At 37.6% G+C, this 14350-nt stretch overlaps 2 protein-coding genes and 1 long non-coding RNA gene across 5 annotated transcripts; 2 read left to right on the plus strand and 1 right to left on the minus strand.

Moving 5' to 3' along the window:
• Nucleotides 1-220: 220 nt before the first annotated feature.
• On the plus strand, nt 221-2170 carry LOC108858206 (uncharacterized). The gene has a single exon (XM_018632165.1). It carries the CDS (start codon nt 221-223, stop codon nt 2168-2170), a length of 1950 nt encoding a protein of 649 aa, XP_018487667.1.
• Nucleotides 2171-3069: 899 nt separating this feature from the next.
• On the plus strand, nt 3070-4744 carry LOC108862792 (UDP-glucuronate 4-epimerase 6). The gene has a single exon (XM_018637032.2). The coding sequence runs from the start codon at nt 3235-3237 to the stop codon at nt 4603-4605; it is 1371 nt and encodes a 456-aa protein (XP_018492534.1). The 5' UTR covers nt 3070-3234; the 3' UTR covers nt 4606-4744.
• A 3966-nt stretch (nt 4745-8710) lies between these two features.
• Nucleotides 8711-9874, minus strand: LOC108859972 (uncharacterized). 3 transcript variants are annotated; one of them, XR_008946536.1, is made up of 3 exons: nt 9318-9857; nt 9095-9129; nt 8711-9022 (listed from the first exon to the last, which is right to left on the minus strand). It is a non-coding gene; the product is annotated as an uncharacterized LOC108859972 (long non-coding RNA). The 3 variants fall into 3 exon arrangements; XR_008946537.1 differs by having other exon boundaries at nt 8711-9129; nt 9318-9874; XR_008946538.1 differs by having other exon boundaries at nt 8711-9129; nt 9219-9874.
• Nucleotides 9875-14350: the final 4476 nt, after the last annotated feature.

Below are 14350 nucleotides of genomic sequence, written 5' to 3' on the forward strand. Positions count from 1 at the left end.
TCAGTCCTTTTCTCTTCATACTCTGTGCTGAGGCATTGGTTCACACAATGGAACAAGCAGAACGCTCTGGGAGCATTTCAGGAATGAAACTAGCGCCCCAGTGCCCGGCAGTTCAGCATTTATTGTTCGCAGACGACAGTTTTTTTCTTTGTAGAGCTACACTAGCTGAGTGTGCTGAGTTCCTACGGAGACTGAAGCTATATGGAGACTGTCTGGTCAGATGATTAATTTCCAGAAGTCAGCTATAACTTTTGGCGTAGGGATCGATCCAGTTAACCGTCGTGTCTTAGCAGAGTTCCTTAACATAGAAAAGGAGGGAGGTGATGGGAAATATCTGGGTCTTCCAGAGTGTTTTAATGGATCCAAGAGAGAGCTGCTAGCATTCATAGGTGAAAACATGAGCAAAAGGTTGCGAGGATGGTTCGCGAAGAAGCTTTCTTATGGGGGCAAAGAGGTTCTCTTGAAGTCGGTAGCGATGGCTCTTCCAGTCTATGCCATGTCTTGTTTCAGATTGACTAAGCACCACTGTCAAAAAATCATGAGTGCTATGGCGAGCTTTTGGTGGGATGAAGATGGAGAGAAGAAGAAGATTCATTGGATATCCTGGAAGAAGCTCTGTATTTCGAAAGAGAATGGGAGTCTTGGCTTTCGAGGTATCGAGGTTTTTAACCAAGCTCTTTTGGCCAAACAGGCTTGGAGATTTCTCAACGATCCTGCTAGCTTGATAGCCAGAATCTACAAGGGTCGTTACTTCGCATCGTCGAGCTTCATGGAGTGTGGGAAAGGATACCGTCCCTCATATGCTTGGCGCAGCATTCTGTTTGGTCGGGAGCTTCTATCGAAAGGGCTCATCAGATCTGTGGGTAATGGAAGAGATACCTTTGTATGGATCATGGATGATTGTCCCAGAAGACCTATCAACAAACAGCGAGACTTTGATGTCAATCAACGGGTGTCATCGCTAATAGGGGAGGATGGTCAATGGGATATTGAGAAGCTTCAGTACTTCTTTCCAGAAAATGAGGTGCTGAGGATAAGGCAAATTCAGTTAGGACCTACTGAGGATAGAGATATATGGGCCTACTCTGCGAATGGAGCGTATACTGTGAAGAGCGGCTACAAACTGGCAACTAAGCACAAGGAAACAGAGGAGGTACAGTCTATGAGTTTGAGGCCGGGTGTTTTGGAACTAAAGCGACGTATATGGAAGGTTAAAACAGTTCCTAAAATACGTAGTTTCTTATGGCGAGCAGCTTCGGGAGCCTTGGCAGTCGCGGAACGTCTCAACACGAGAGGACTGAACTTGGATACACGTTGTAAAATTTGCTTATCAGGTTCAGAATCCATCTCACATGTCCTCTTTGTCTGTTCAAAAGCACAAGAAGCGTGGGCGTTGGCAGGTTTCCAAGATCTTTCTCACCTGCATACATTACCGTTGACAGAGGCGCTTTCTACATGCTTGAATATGATGGAAGATGTATCTCTTTTGGTAACACAGAGACGAGCTATCCCTTGGTACTTGTGGACAATCTGGAAGAATAGAAATTCACTGCTATATGCAGATACTCAGGAATCTCTTCTTAACCAGGTACAACAAGCGAGTGAAGAAGCTCGGCTATGGCATGTTCTCAATGATCAGCAAGAGGTACATTCAGTGCTACATGGTTTAAATGAAGAAACTCAGAAATGGGAACCTCCTATCTTTGGCTACGCGAAGTGTAACCTGCACGCTAACTGGAGAAATGCTTCACTACACAGTGGTTTAGCATATATCATTAGAGACCAGAGTGGTAATGTTCTCCATCACGCTCGAGATGCTATCACTTTCTCACCAAACAAGTTCACAGCGGAGCTGAGATGTTTGGTTTGGGCATTACAGAGCATGAAAGACTTAGGCTACCAAGATGTGATTATAGCTTCTGACTATCGCGATGTAATCTCTGCGGTGAAAAAGCCGAAGGAATGGCCACTCTTCAGAGCTCAACTTCAGGAGATCAGAAACCTCCATACCTCATTTAGGTCGGTGGCTTTTGAAACAGAGTCAATCTCCTCAAATCAGATAGCAAGAGAGATAGCTACAAGTGTCCTACGTGATGGTCGTCTCCAATCCTATTTGGCCTTAGGAGGACCGGCGTGGCTCCATAACAGATTTTTAAGAGAATCTATTTAGACTGGCTCGCAGACCTGTTTCAGGTTGAGCTCATCTTGTTTTTTCTCTTTGTTGTTGCGTTTTATCACTTTCTTTCTCTCTATGTACGAACCCTTTGCATTATTCAGTTGATGAGTTAAAAAAAAAAAAAAAATTGTAACGTCTTTCAAATACTTCATGAACAATGTCGTTTTGACATCTCTTACATATATTAAGAAAATATTTAAGCATATTAAAATATACCTACTTTAGTATACCACATATGAATAACTTAAAACTTTAAAACTTATTACATTTAGATGAGTGAATTAGCTAGGTGATTACTCTAGAATTTCTAGTTTTCATCTTAATAATTATGAACACTATACAGTATATTTTATATGCTAAATGAAAATTTGATTGACTACATGCAACATTGTCTTAATCTTAACATATGAAATCTCTAAAGATAAGGAAGCCGATGAAAAAAAAAGCCGATGAAAACCAAAAAAGTTAAGTAAACGACAAATTCTATATCTAGTAGACTAGTAAAATAAAACTGCATAGTTAATAAACAGATGTTGACTACAAAATAAGTAAACAACTCAAAGACTTTAAAGAATGTAAAAGTAAACTCTGTAGGAAGAAGGTTCTCATTTTGTATACTAATGGTGAACAATCTAACTCTCTCCAATGTGGCCTAAGCCCTAACTTCCACATCCTTATATTTCTGGTAAAATCACACTCGTGTTAAAAAACTAACATCACCATCACAACTACAACAGTACTTTTTGTTTTGTTTTGGGTAAAAGACAACAGTACTTTTATTTTATTATATTTTTAGAAATTAGCTCGTTGGTTTATATTTTATACTATTCTTTATTACAGAAAAGTGGTTTCCGACCAGCTACATTTCGACTCACTGTCTTTATAATCATAAGATCGTCCTTCACTTGGTTTCTCAGGGCTAGAAAGAAAAAAACTCTCTGAAACCCTCAAGTCCCATAAAAATTGTTATCGACACTTTTTCAAGCCTCTTCTTCGATTCAGAGAGAAGAATCGATTGACAAATCTAAATCAGTTCGAGTTTCCATCAAAAGTCGAAAATGCCACTGTCGGCTACTGCGGATACAAGCAAGACGGTGAAGCTGGAGAGGTACAACAGCTACCTCCGCAAGATCCACAGCACAAAAGTCCTAAAGGCTTCTTCTAAAGTCCTTTTCCGAGCAACACTCCTCATCGCTCTAGTCCTTGTCCTACTCTTCGCTGTCAACTACCATCCACACTCCGACACCCACCATCTCCACCGTCGCAGCTTCTTATCCACCGGACTCTTCTCCTCCTCCTCCTCCTCCTCCTCACTAGGCGAAGGAGCCGCTTGGGAGAAGCGCGTGAGACAATCCTCAACAGCAAAACGACAGCATGGCCTCTCCGTCCTCGTCACCGGAGCCGCCGGATTCGTCGGATCTCACTGCTCAATCGCGCTTAGAAAACGCGGAGACGGAGTTTTGGGATTCGACAACTTCAACGACTACTACGATCCATCGCTCAAAAGAGCGAGACAACAGCTCCTAGAGAAGAACCAAGTGTTCATCGTCCAAGGAGATCTCAACGACGGTCCTCTCCTGCGTAAGCTCTTCGACATCGTCCCATTCACTCACGTCCTCCACTTAGCAGCTCAAGCCGGAGTTCGTTACGCCATGAAGAACCCTCAGTCTTACATCAGCTCCAACATCGCTGGTCTCGTCAACCTCCTCGAAGTAGCCAAAGCAGCTAACCCTCAGCCCGCGATCGTCTGGGCTTCGTCGAGCTCCGTGTACGGACTCAACACCGAGAATCCTTTCTCCGAAGAGCACAGAACGGATCAGCCGGCGAGTCTTTACGCCGCGACGAAGAAAGCAGGGGAGGAGATAGCACACACTTACAATCACATCTACGGTCTTTCTTTAACCGGACTCCGGTTCTTTACGGTTTACGGTCCTTGGGGAAGACCGGACATGGCTTACTTCTTCTTCACTAAAGCCATACTCCACGGGAAGTCCATCGACATCTACAGAACTCAGGACAACCAAGAAGTGGCGCGTGACTTCACCTACATCGACGATATAGTCAAGGGATGTGTCGGTGCGTTAGACACGGCGGAGAAGAGTACCGGAAGCGGGGGAAAGAAGCGAGGACCGGCTCAGTTACGTGTTTATAATCTCGGGAACACGTCTCCGGTTCCGGTCGGGAGATTGGTTTCGATATTGGAAGGGTTGTTGGGGACGAAAGCGAAGAAGCATCTGATCAAAATGCCTAGGAACGGTGACGTGCCTTACACGCATGCTAATGTGAGCTTGGCGTATAGAGACTTCGGGTATAAACCGACGACGGATCTCGCAGCGGGGTTGAGGAAGTTCGTCAAGTGGTACGTTAGTTATTATGGGATACAGCCGAGGGTGAAAAAGGAAAGCTCTCGCGCCGACGAATCCTCTTAATAATCTCTCTCTCTCTCTCTCCCCTTCATTATCATCACATGTCTATTTTCTGTTTTACAAGAAAAAAACAATTATTTACAAGATAGATTTCTGTATTTTTCAGTTTTTTGTTTTAAAAAATGCCAAAATCATTAATGTTTCTGCGGTGACCCCTTTGTTTACGGGAATCAAAGTGTGAGTATTAAATTATTACAGCTGTATCTTATAATAGAAAGATATATAGAAGGGAAAGGGAAAGGGAACACCATGGTATAATTGGAAATACATGTGGTTTATTATGTAATAAATGATGGGTTATTAATCATACTCGAAAGTGTTAAGAGAGCAGATTAGCCGTTCGATTTTTATAATCTGTGTTCCATCTATCTTATTAAAGCTGAAGTACAATTTCGGTGTGTTTGGATACTTGGATAAGAGTTTAAAAAAGAGGTTTGTTTGGAAACACGGATAACAATATTAAATGACAATTGTTTGGAAAAAAGAATAGCAGTATATTTACTTCCTTTTATTTACACATTTAGTCATTGCATTTATAAAAAACTTAGGTATTTCCTTTTTGTAATTTTTTTTATTTACAAATTTTACCACTACATTTAAAATCAATTGAAAATAATTAATTATAATTCCAAACTTATCTAAACAAATTGATGTCTCCATATATTGATCATTATTAATATGTAAAATTACTATTAAAAAAACATTTCACTTATTTTAACCAAACACATAAAAATATATATATTTTTTTTTACAAAATCAGTTAGGCATAAATATTCGGATACCCATTTAGGTACGAGTCGTTTCTTTCGGGTATAGTTTTTTTGGGTTTTGAAATTTCTTTTTAGTACTTCCTTTTTGTGTTTTCTTTATTTATAGATTATACCATTGCATTTAAAATTAATTTAAATTAATTAATTAAAATTTCAAAATTATCTAAACAAATCGATATTCATATATTGATCATTATTAATATTGTAAAAATATTAGTAAATAAAAATTTATATTTAACTTCATTTATCCAAACACATAAAAATATTTTCTATTTGTTTACAAAATCAGTTAGGCATATATATTCATGTATCCATTTAGGTATGGGTCGTTTCTTTCGGGTATATATTTTTTGGGTTTTGATATTTCTTTTTAGGTACTTCCTTTTTTGTATTTTTTTTATTTACAGATTATACCACTGCATTTCAAATCAATTAAATTTCATTAATTACAATTCCAAAACTTACTGAAACAAATCGATATTCATATATTGATCACTATTAATATTTTACAAATATTACTGAATAAAATTTTATATTTCACTTAATTTAGCCAAACACATAAAATATTTTTTATTTGTTTATGGAATCCGTTGGAAATAAATATTTGGGTACCCATTTAGGTACTGGTCAATTTTTTCGGGTATAGATTTTTTTGGTTTTGATATTAGGCCATGTTTGGATATAAATTTATGTGTGAGTTTCAAATTGAATCCCCCGGGTCTGTATGAATTTTGTTCTAATGTATAAGAAACTAAAAATGTTCAAATAACGAAAGTATTTAAAAATGATTTATATTTGAACAAAATATAATGGCTGCACATAACAAAATATTAATATAAAAGTACTGTATACTTGCATTCAAAATCAATTTTTTTTAACAACAAACTACACAAATATATTTATTTGTATAAAAAAATAAAATACAATAATTTAATTAATATAGAAATATGTCACATTGTTTAAACAAAATATCAATATTAAAGTATTATACATTTGCGTTCTAAAATTATTTATTTTAGTAACAAGCCAAATAAATATATTTATTAGAGAGAGAATAAAACAAAGTCAAAAATACATAGTTTACGAGAAAGACTCTATATGTCGAACTTATTATAAATAATATTTTACTAAAATAAATACATTCAATAATTACAAACAAATAATATATTTTATAAAAGTGAAAATAATACCCGCCCTTTCAAGGGCTGGTCAAAATCTAGTTATTATTATAAACTGTAACAAATTGTATTCTCCTACTTTGTTTTCTGTCCTTCACTTTTTTCTTTTACTTTAATATGTTTTTCTTTTCTATTTCATGCCAAATCCACAAGTGTACTTGTAGAAACGAATTGAATTAAACCGAAAGTCTAGACTCTGGAACTAAATCTCAAACCGGATCTGCTTTTGACAAAATAACTTTACCGTGCTTATCCGAATCGCTGTAAACCAAAAATAAAGGAAGAGCACCATTGGCATTGGACCCCTCTTTTTTGTCATCAAACATAATATTTTAGTTTTTATTGTTATTATTTTTAGATATTATCTTTATTATATTTTTCTTTTTATGCTTTCTTTTACAAAATTTGGTTTTTATTTTAAGTTGAATAGTTATTGTTGTATTCACTTCTGAAAGTGATGCTTTGCCTATTAGGAACTTCTAATAGATTTCACAACATGAGTATTTCAAAATAAATTTAGATGGAAACGCAAAAATAGTTATATCTAAATGTGGATATCTCAAAAACATACAAAATTCATATTAGAATTTCTCAAAAGATGAAACTATCAAGTTTAAAATATCTAAAACATTGACTTACTGATTAGATATTAAGAATTTTTATTAGATACTTTCATTTGAAAATGCTCTTAAAAGTATATTTTAGCTGTCAAAAGAATTCTAGTTTGATCTCAATTCATGTCTTCTTTAGGACAAAATTATTAGATCTTACAAGTAATAAAAATGTTCTTCCACAACTATAAGAAAATTGTAGATTTGTAAATTTGTCTAATTTTAGGCAATATATTTAGATCTGAAAATCCAATCAGAACCGACTCCAAAGTACAGATTGGTTTCAGTCCGATTTATATTTTAGAATTTTTTGAGTATTTTTATTTAGACTCACAAGTCTCACTCTGGGTATTAGGGTGGACACTTCGGTTATTTTATCGGTTCGTTTCGGTTTCGGTTTGGTTAATTTGGTTCAATGATTTATCCAACCAAAGTAAACCATAATTAATTCGGTTTGGATCGGTTTCAGTTTGGTTTGAATCCGGTTCGGTTTGACTTCGGTTCGGTTTTAAAACACAAGCGCATGTTCATAAAATCATCATGTTGGCGACTATGAAAAACTAAACTATGTTAACTAAATCCAATATAAAACTGAAACAAAATATTTAGATCAATACAAAAAAATTATAAGAGCACAATCAAATCAAAGTTAATTATAGTAAATAGAAAACTAAAAAAAACATTGTTAATAATCTCTTAAAAATAAATAATGTAAAATAAATCTAATATAAAACTGAAACAAAAATTTTAACAAACTACAAAAGGTTTATAAGAATACAATCAAACAAAAATTAACCAAAATAAATAGAAAGTAAAAAAAAGTCGTTAAGAAAGTTAATAAAGTTAATAATGATTTTAGTCTTAGGATTTTAGTATATTGTATATTGCTAGTATAGTTAATTTAATAATAACAAAAGCATATTAGTTATGAGTTCGGTTTAATTTATTTCGGTTTAATCGGTTTCGGTTCGGTTGGTTCGGGTTGGGAAAATCTTAAACCTAACTATTTGATAATATACTTTAGTTCGGTTCGAATTGGTTTCGGTTCGATCGGCTCAGTTCGATCGGCTCAGTTCGGCACTTTTGCCCACCCCTAGTGTGTATGGGCCATAATATTTTTTTCAGGCGTGGTTCGGATTATTTTTTCTGATTTTTAATTTTCTATGTTTTTTGTTTCGTGTATTTTGATACGGTTTGAGTAGTTCAAATCTTTTTCCTTACTTGAAAAGTAAATTTTCTTACTTGTCATCATTTCCGTAGTATTAAGCGATTTTGTTTATTTGTCATTACTTTTTTTTGACATCATTTTTCATTACTTATTATTTATTTATCATATTTTCCATATTTTTAGGTTATTTATTTATTTGTCATCTTAGTAATTTTTTTATTTGTCATTTTAAAGTCTTCCTGTAATGATCTTTGAATGTACTTTTGAACCTGGATTCGCTTCCTGGAGCCAAATGTGCCTGAAGAAGTTAAAGAAAGAAGCATTTCTGCAATAACGCTAGAACTTTGCCTTAAGAGAAGGTATTTTTTCAAGAAATGGGGAAAATTAAAGAGAAGATCAAAATGATTTAAGATCAGTGTTAAGTAATCAACTTTGGTTACAGATCAAATAATTGTTTGAAGAAAGAAACATACGATCGACAGCGTAATAGTCGAAAGATGTATCTCTCGTAATTGTTCTCAGAATCTGCATTACTCAATAAGATGCCTTGTTAAAGACTTACACTCAGTTTCATAGACTCCAAGCTCGTAAGCTATGTATATATATACCGTGTGAATAATGATATTCGATTGTCTTTGTCTCCTCTTCCATCTTCTCATCTGAGGTTAGGAAAGAAATGAACAAGAAAACAATCTTTGGCTTGGAAGTCAGTACACAAACATGTAAGGTACTAATTTCGTTAACTAATCTAACAAAAGTGCTCACTTTTGAGGGTTTTGGCAGAAAACTAGCATCCAAATCTGCAACCAACAAGAATGCACATGAACGAAACATGCGCGTATAATTTTTTTTTTTTGATAAACAGACGCATGTATACAATTTTACATACCAACGGAATTGATGCCTACACACATATTTGGCAACGTAGAAAACAGCAGTGGTGAAAAAGTTATTTGTCTAATAGCAGGGAAGAGTAGAGATGACTAACCCAAGGGACTTCTGGGAGTAGACGGCCAAGCCTTTATACTGCCTTCTTACTGAAACACGACCAAAAGTCTGGAAGCTTTTAAAAACTTTGTATCCTTCCTTCTCTAGTTAAGCTTTCCATAACGCACTCTTTTCCCTGCGATATGCAAAGTTAAGAGCGCACAATTTGTCCAGTTCAAGAAAGGGAGCCAGAGAGGTCAGGTTCACTTATTTTGAAATAGATTGTCATACATGGACCGATTGGAAAATAAACAAACTTTTTTCGTAAAAGAAAATAATTTATATCTAGAGCGTTTGCCTCTTTTGATGTCCCTGGATGACAAAATTATATATGTAGAGTCACTCCAAACAATGAGATAAATTTATCTTCCACATGATGAAAAAGCATCAAGACGCATCTTGAACTGTTGGAGTTTATGTTGGTGGTGGCCACCTCTCCCACCCACTATCTCTCTCAAATACTCTCCATTGACCTTGAAAACGTTTAAAAAAAAAATCTTGATCCCACTTGCGTATAACTCAGCAGCACGAAAGTACATTCCCATTTTCTCTACTTGTAACGCCCACGCGAGCTCCGCTCATTGTACCTTTTTGACGTTGATGTCCCTCACTTGTACAAGAGTTCTCAAAAGCAAACAGCTTCGGTTTCAGGTGCAGCAAAGAATACATGTACCGAAGCAATGGCAGCTGGTAATGAAGGAAATATTTTACCAACTTCTGCACTGCACCGCTGCCACCATGAAGACTTATATCGTACTATTGATCTGTAAGTAATAGAGTAAATAGGAGAATGGTTCATTTCGGTTTAATTGTAACGGTATTACGCATGTGTAAACCGGGTGTTAACCAGCTCTCTATATAAACAGAGCATTGTACTCTGTTTTCGAGTAACAGAAATAACAAACTTTCAGTTACATCTTCTTCTTCGTTAAACTCTATCATGGTATCAGAGCTTTTGAGGCTGAAACCTCAAGCGATTCTTCTTCATTTCTTCCTTCATTGACCTCGATCAATCGGTGAATCTCACGATTGATCTTCTTCTTCCTCTTTGATCGGATTAGAATTTGGTTGTTCCGCCATTTTCCGATCTTCGAGCTGTAACAATGGTGATTCGTCGATCATTGCGTCGCGGAGGAAGACAACCGACGTCGGTTTCTCGCAGAGTTCCTATTCCGGAATCAGCTCCGTCGTCGCCTCAACCTCAAATCACGCCGCCTCAACCGCAAATCACGCCGGAACTCTCACCGGATAGTATTCACTCACCATTTCACCTAACTAATAGCGATAACCCAGGTCTCTCCATCATATCTGAAGTTCTCGACGGTTCAAACTATGATAACTGGAGTATTGCTATGACGATTGCCTTAGACGCTAAGAATAAGCTTGCGTTTGTTGATGGATCTCTCGAACGACCTCAAGAATCACATCCCAACTATCGAATCTGGTCTCGATGCAATTCAATGGTCAAGTCTTGGATTCTCAACACAGTTTCTAAACAGATCTACAAGAGCATTCTTCGCTTGAATGATACGACTGAGATATGGAAAGATTTGTTAACTCGCTTTCACATCACGAATCTTCCTCGCTCTTATCAGCTATCTCAACAAATCTGGTCATTGCAGCAGGGATCAATGGATCTTTCAACATACTACACCACTCTGAAGACCTTATGGGATGAACTTGATGGTGCAAACTGCGTGACTACTTGCAGAAACTGTGATTGTTGTAAAGCAACAGAGACAAAGGCTGATCAAGCTAAGGTCATCAAGTTCTTAGCTGGCCTAAACGATCCTATGCCACTATTCGCAGTCAGATCATTATGAAGAAACACATTCCTGAGCTTTCTGAGATATACAATCTGCTGGATCAAGATTATAATCAGAGGAATATCGTTCCAATCCAGAACGCTACTGCTTTTCAAATCACAGCACCTGTGCAGACTCCTGTACAAGCTCCTCTTATCAATGCTTCACAATCTACTTATCCACCTCGCCAGGGCAGACCAGTTTGTGCACATTGCGGATACAATGGACACACTGTTGATACTTGCTACAAGATACATGGCTATCCAGTGGGTTTTAAACATAAGACAAAACAACAGAATGATAAGCAGACGCCTAAAGCTAGAAATTCAAAACCGGTAGTAGCTCAGATGACAGTCGCTGAACCTTTGTCAAGTGTTATCAATAACCTCACGAGGGATCAGATAGAAGGAATGATTGCTTACTTCAACTCTCAGATGGCTTCTCAGACACCTCAAGTGAACTATCTTGCTTCAACTTCTGGTGGAACCATCACGGCTCTTCCTGGTATGGCTTTTTCTAACTCTACTCTATGCTTTGTAGGCATGCTTAGAGCTACGAAAAATGCTTTATGCTCTGACTCTTGGATTGTTGATAGTGGTGCAACACACCATGTTGCTCATAGCAAAGATTTGTTCTTTGAACTATCTGATGCTATTAACACTTCAGTCACGTTACCTACTGGCCTTGGAATCAAGATTGCAGGGATAGGCAGTATCAGACTGAGTGATTCTTTGATACTTAAGAATGTATTATACCTACCAGATTTTCGACTCAATCTCCTAAGTGTGAGCCAGATGACAAAGGAACTGGGTTACAGAGTTGTTTTTGATCCAGATGCTTGTATGATACAGGATCATATCAAGGGATTGATGATTGGGAAGGGTGAACAGATCTCAAACTTGTACGTTTTGGACGCAATGGACATGAAGACCTCTTATCCTATTCAACAACAGTTTGCTTCTTGCTCAAGTGTAGTTGTTGATGTTGGTCTTTGGCATAGCAGACTAGGCCATCCCTCTATGTCTAAAATTGATTCTATCATTGATGTATTGGGACTCAAGCGATTGAATAAAGAGCCTTTTCATTGTGCTATCTGTCCACTTGCAAAACAAAAGCGTCTCCCCTTTCCATCTTCAAACAATATGAGTTCTCATGCGTTTGACTTACTACACATCGATACGTGGGGAACGTTCTCAGTGCCAACTACAGAAGGTTACAGATACTTCTTAACCATTGTAGATGACCACACTCGAGTAACATGGATATATCTTCTACGTACAAAAGATGAGGTTCTGAAAGTGTTCCCGGAGTTTATTCAAATGGTTGAAACACAGTACAAGGCCTCTGTTAAAGCAGTAAGATCAGATAATGCACCATAGCTAAGATTTGCTGCGCTCTACAAGAAGAAAGGGATCGTCTCCTTTCACTCATGTCCAGAAACTCCAGAGCAAAACTCAGTGGTTGAAAGGAAGCACCAACACATCTTAAACGTTGCGCGTGCCCTTATGTTTCAGTCACATCTATCTCTGCAGTATTGGGGTGACTCTGTTCTTACTGCAGTCTTCATAATCAATCGTCTACCTACTCCTCTACTCAATGATAAATCACCATATGAGATGCTAACGGCGAAGAAAGTTGATTATGAAGGTCTCAAAGTCTTCGGTTGTCTTGCTTATTGTTCAACCTCTTCAAAGAACAGAAACAAGTTTCAACCAAGATCAAAACCATGTGTTTTTCTTGGCTATCCTGCTGGCTACAAAGGATACAAACTTCTAGACATGGAAACTCACAATGTCCACATCTCTAGACACGTTGTTTTTCATGAACAGATATTCCCTTATGCTAAGGATAAAGCTGAGATATATGAAGATATATTTTCTTCTCCAGAGGTCTCCGGTGAATCTTCTGCTACTAATAATGAATCACCTGATATGATGAATGATGATTCATTACCAGAAGAACAAGCCACTCCGAAGATCTCTAAAGCTGAAGCAAAGAGGATATCTAAGCTTCCGGCACATCTTAAGGATTACTACTGCAACATTGCAGAGTGTGATACTGAGATCCCATATCCGATGTCTAGTTACATGTCTCTTGAGAGCTTATCTGATGAGTACAAGAACTACATCTGTGCCGTTGCCATGTATCCAGAACCTACAAACTTTGCTCAAGCTAAACGATTTGATGAGTGGTTGAAAGCTATGAACGAAGAGCTAAAGGCATTGGAGAGCAATGATACATGGACCGTGTGCTCTCTTCCACCAGGGAAACATGCTATTGGATGCAAATGGGTTTACAAACTCAAATTCAATGCTGATGGAACCTTGGAGAGACATAAAGCACGGTTGGTAGCTAAAGGCTACACTCAACAAGAAGGAATTGATTTTGCTGACACCTTCTCACCAGTTGCCAAGATGACGACAGTTAAAACCTTGTTGTCTGTCTCAGCTGCAAAGAACTGGAGCTTGACTCAACTGGATATCTCGAATGCTTTTCTAAATGGGGAGCTACATGAGGAGATATACATGACACTACCTCCGGGATATACACCAAAAGAGGGGGAAAGTCTTCCTCCAAATGCAGTCTGCAAGCTTCGAAAATCACTGTATGGTCTTAAACAAGCATCCAGACAGTGGTTCTTGAAGTTCTGAGAAACTCTCCTCCAGCTGAATTTTCATCAGTCTAACTCTGATCACACTCTGTTCATCCGTAATATCAACGGTGTCTACACAGCGGTGCTCGTTTATGTGGACGACATAATCATTGCTAGTAACAATGATAGTGACGTCGATCAGCTGAAGATAAATCTGAGCAATGCTTTCAAGCTCAGAGACCTCGGTCCTCTAAAGTACTTTCTCGGTCTTGAGATTGCTCGCTCCAGCAAAGGCATCTCAGTCTGTCAGAGAAAGTATACTCTTGGACTGCTGGAAGAATCAGGCTTGTTAGCTTGTAAGCCTTCTCAAATCCCTATGGATCCAAACGCAAAGTTGTGTCTTGACTCTGCAGAACCGATTCTTGATGATCCTGCAGCTTATAGACGAATGGTTGGAAGACTAATGTACTTGACAATAACGCGACCTGATATCACTTTCGCGGTCAACAAGTTATGTCAATACACTTCAGCTCCGAAGAACTCACACCTTCAAGCAGCTCTGAAAGTTCTCCGTTACTTGAAAGGCACGGTTGGTTATGGACTGTTCTATTCTGTTGAGTGTGATCTAGTTCTTCA

This window comes from Raphanus sativus, chromosome 5, assembly GCF_000801105.2.
Source record: "Raphanus sativus cultivar WK10039 chromosome 5, ASM80110v3, whole genome shotgun sequence".
NCBI classification, from domain to species: Eukaryota; Viridiplantae; Streptophyta; class Magnoliopsida; order Brassicales; family Brassicaceae; genus Raphanus; species Raphanus sativus.

Excerpts from the sequence above, each read along its gene's own strand:
- LOC108858206 (XM_018632165.1), top strand. The coding sequence starts at position 221 with ATGATTAATTTCCAGAAGTCAGCTATAACTTTTGGCGTAGGGATCGAT.
- LOC108862792 (XM_018637032.2), top strand. The coding sequence starts at position 3,235 with ATGCCACTGTCGGCTACTGCGGATACAAGCAAGACGGTGAAGCTGGAG.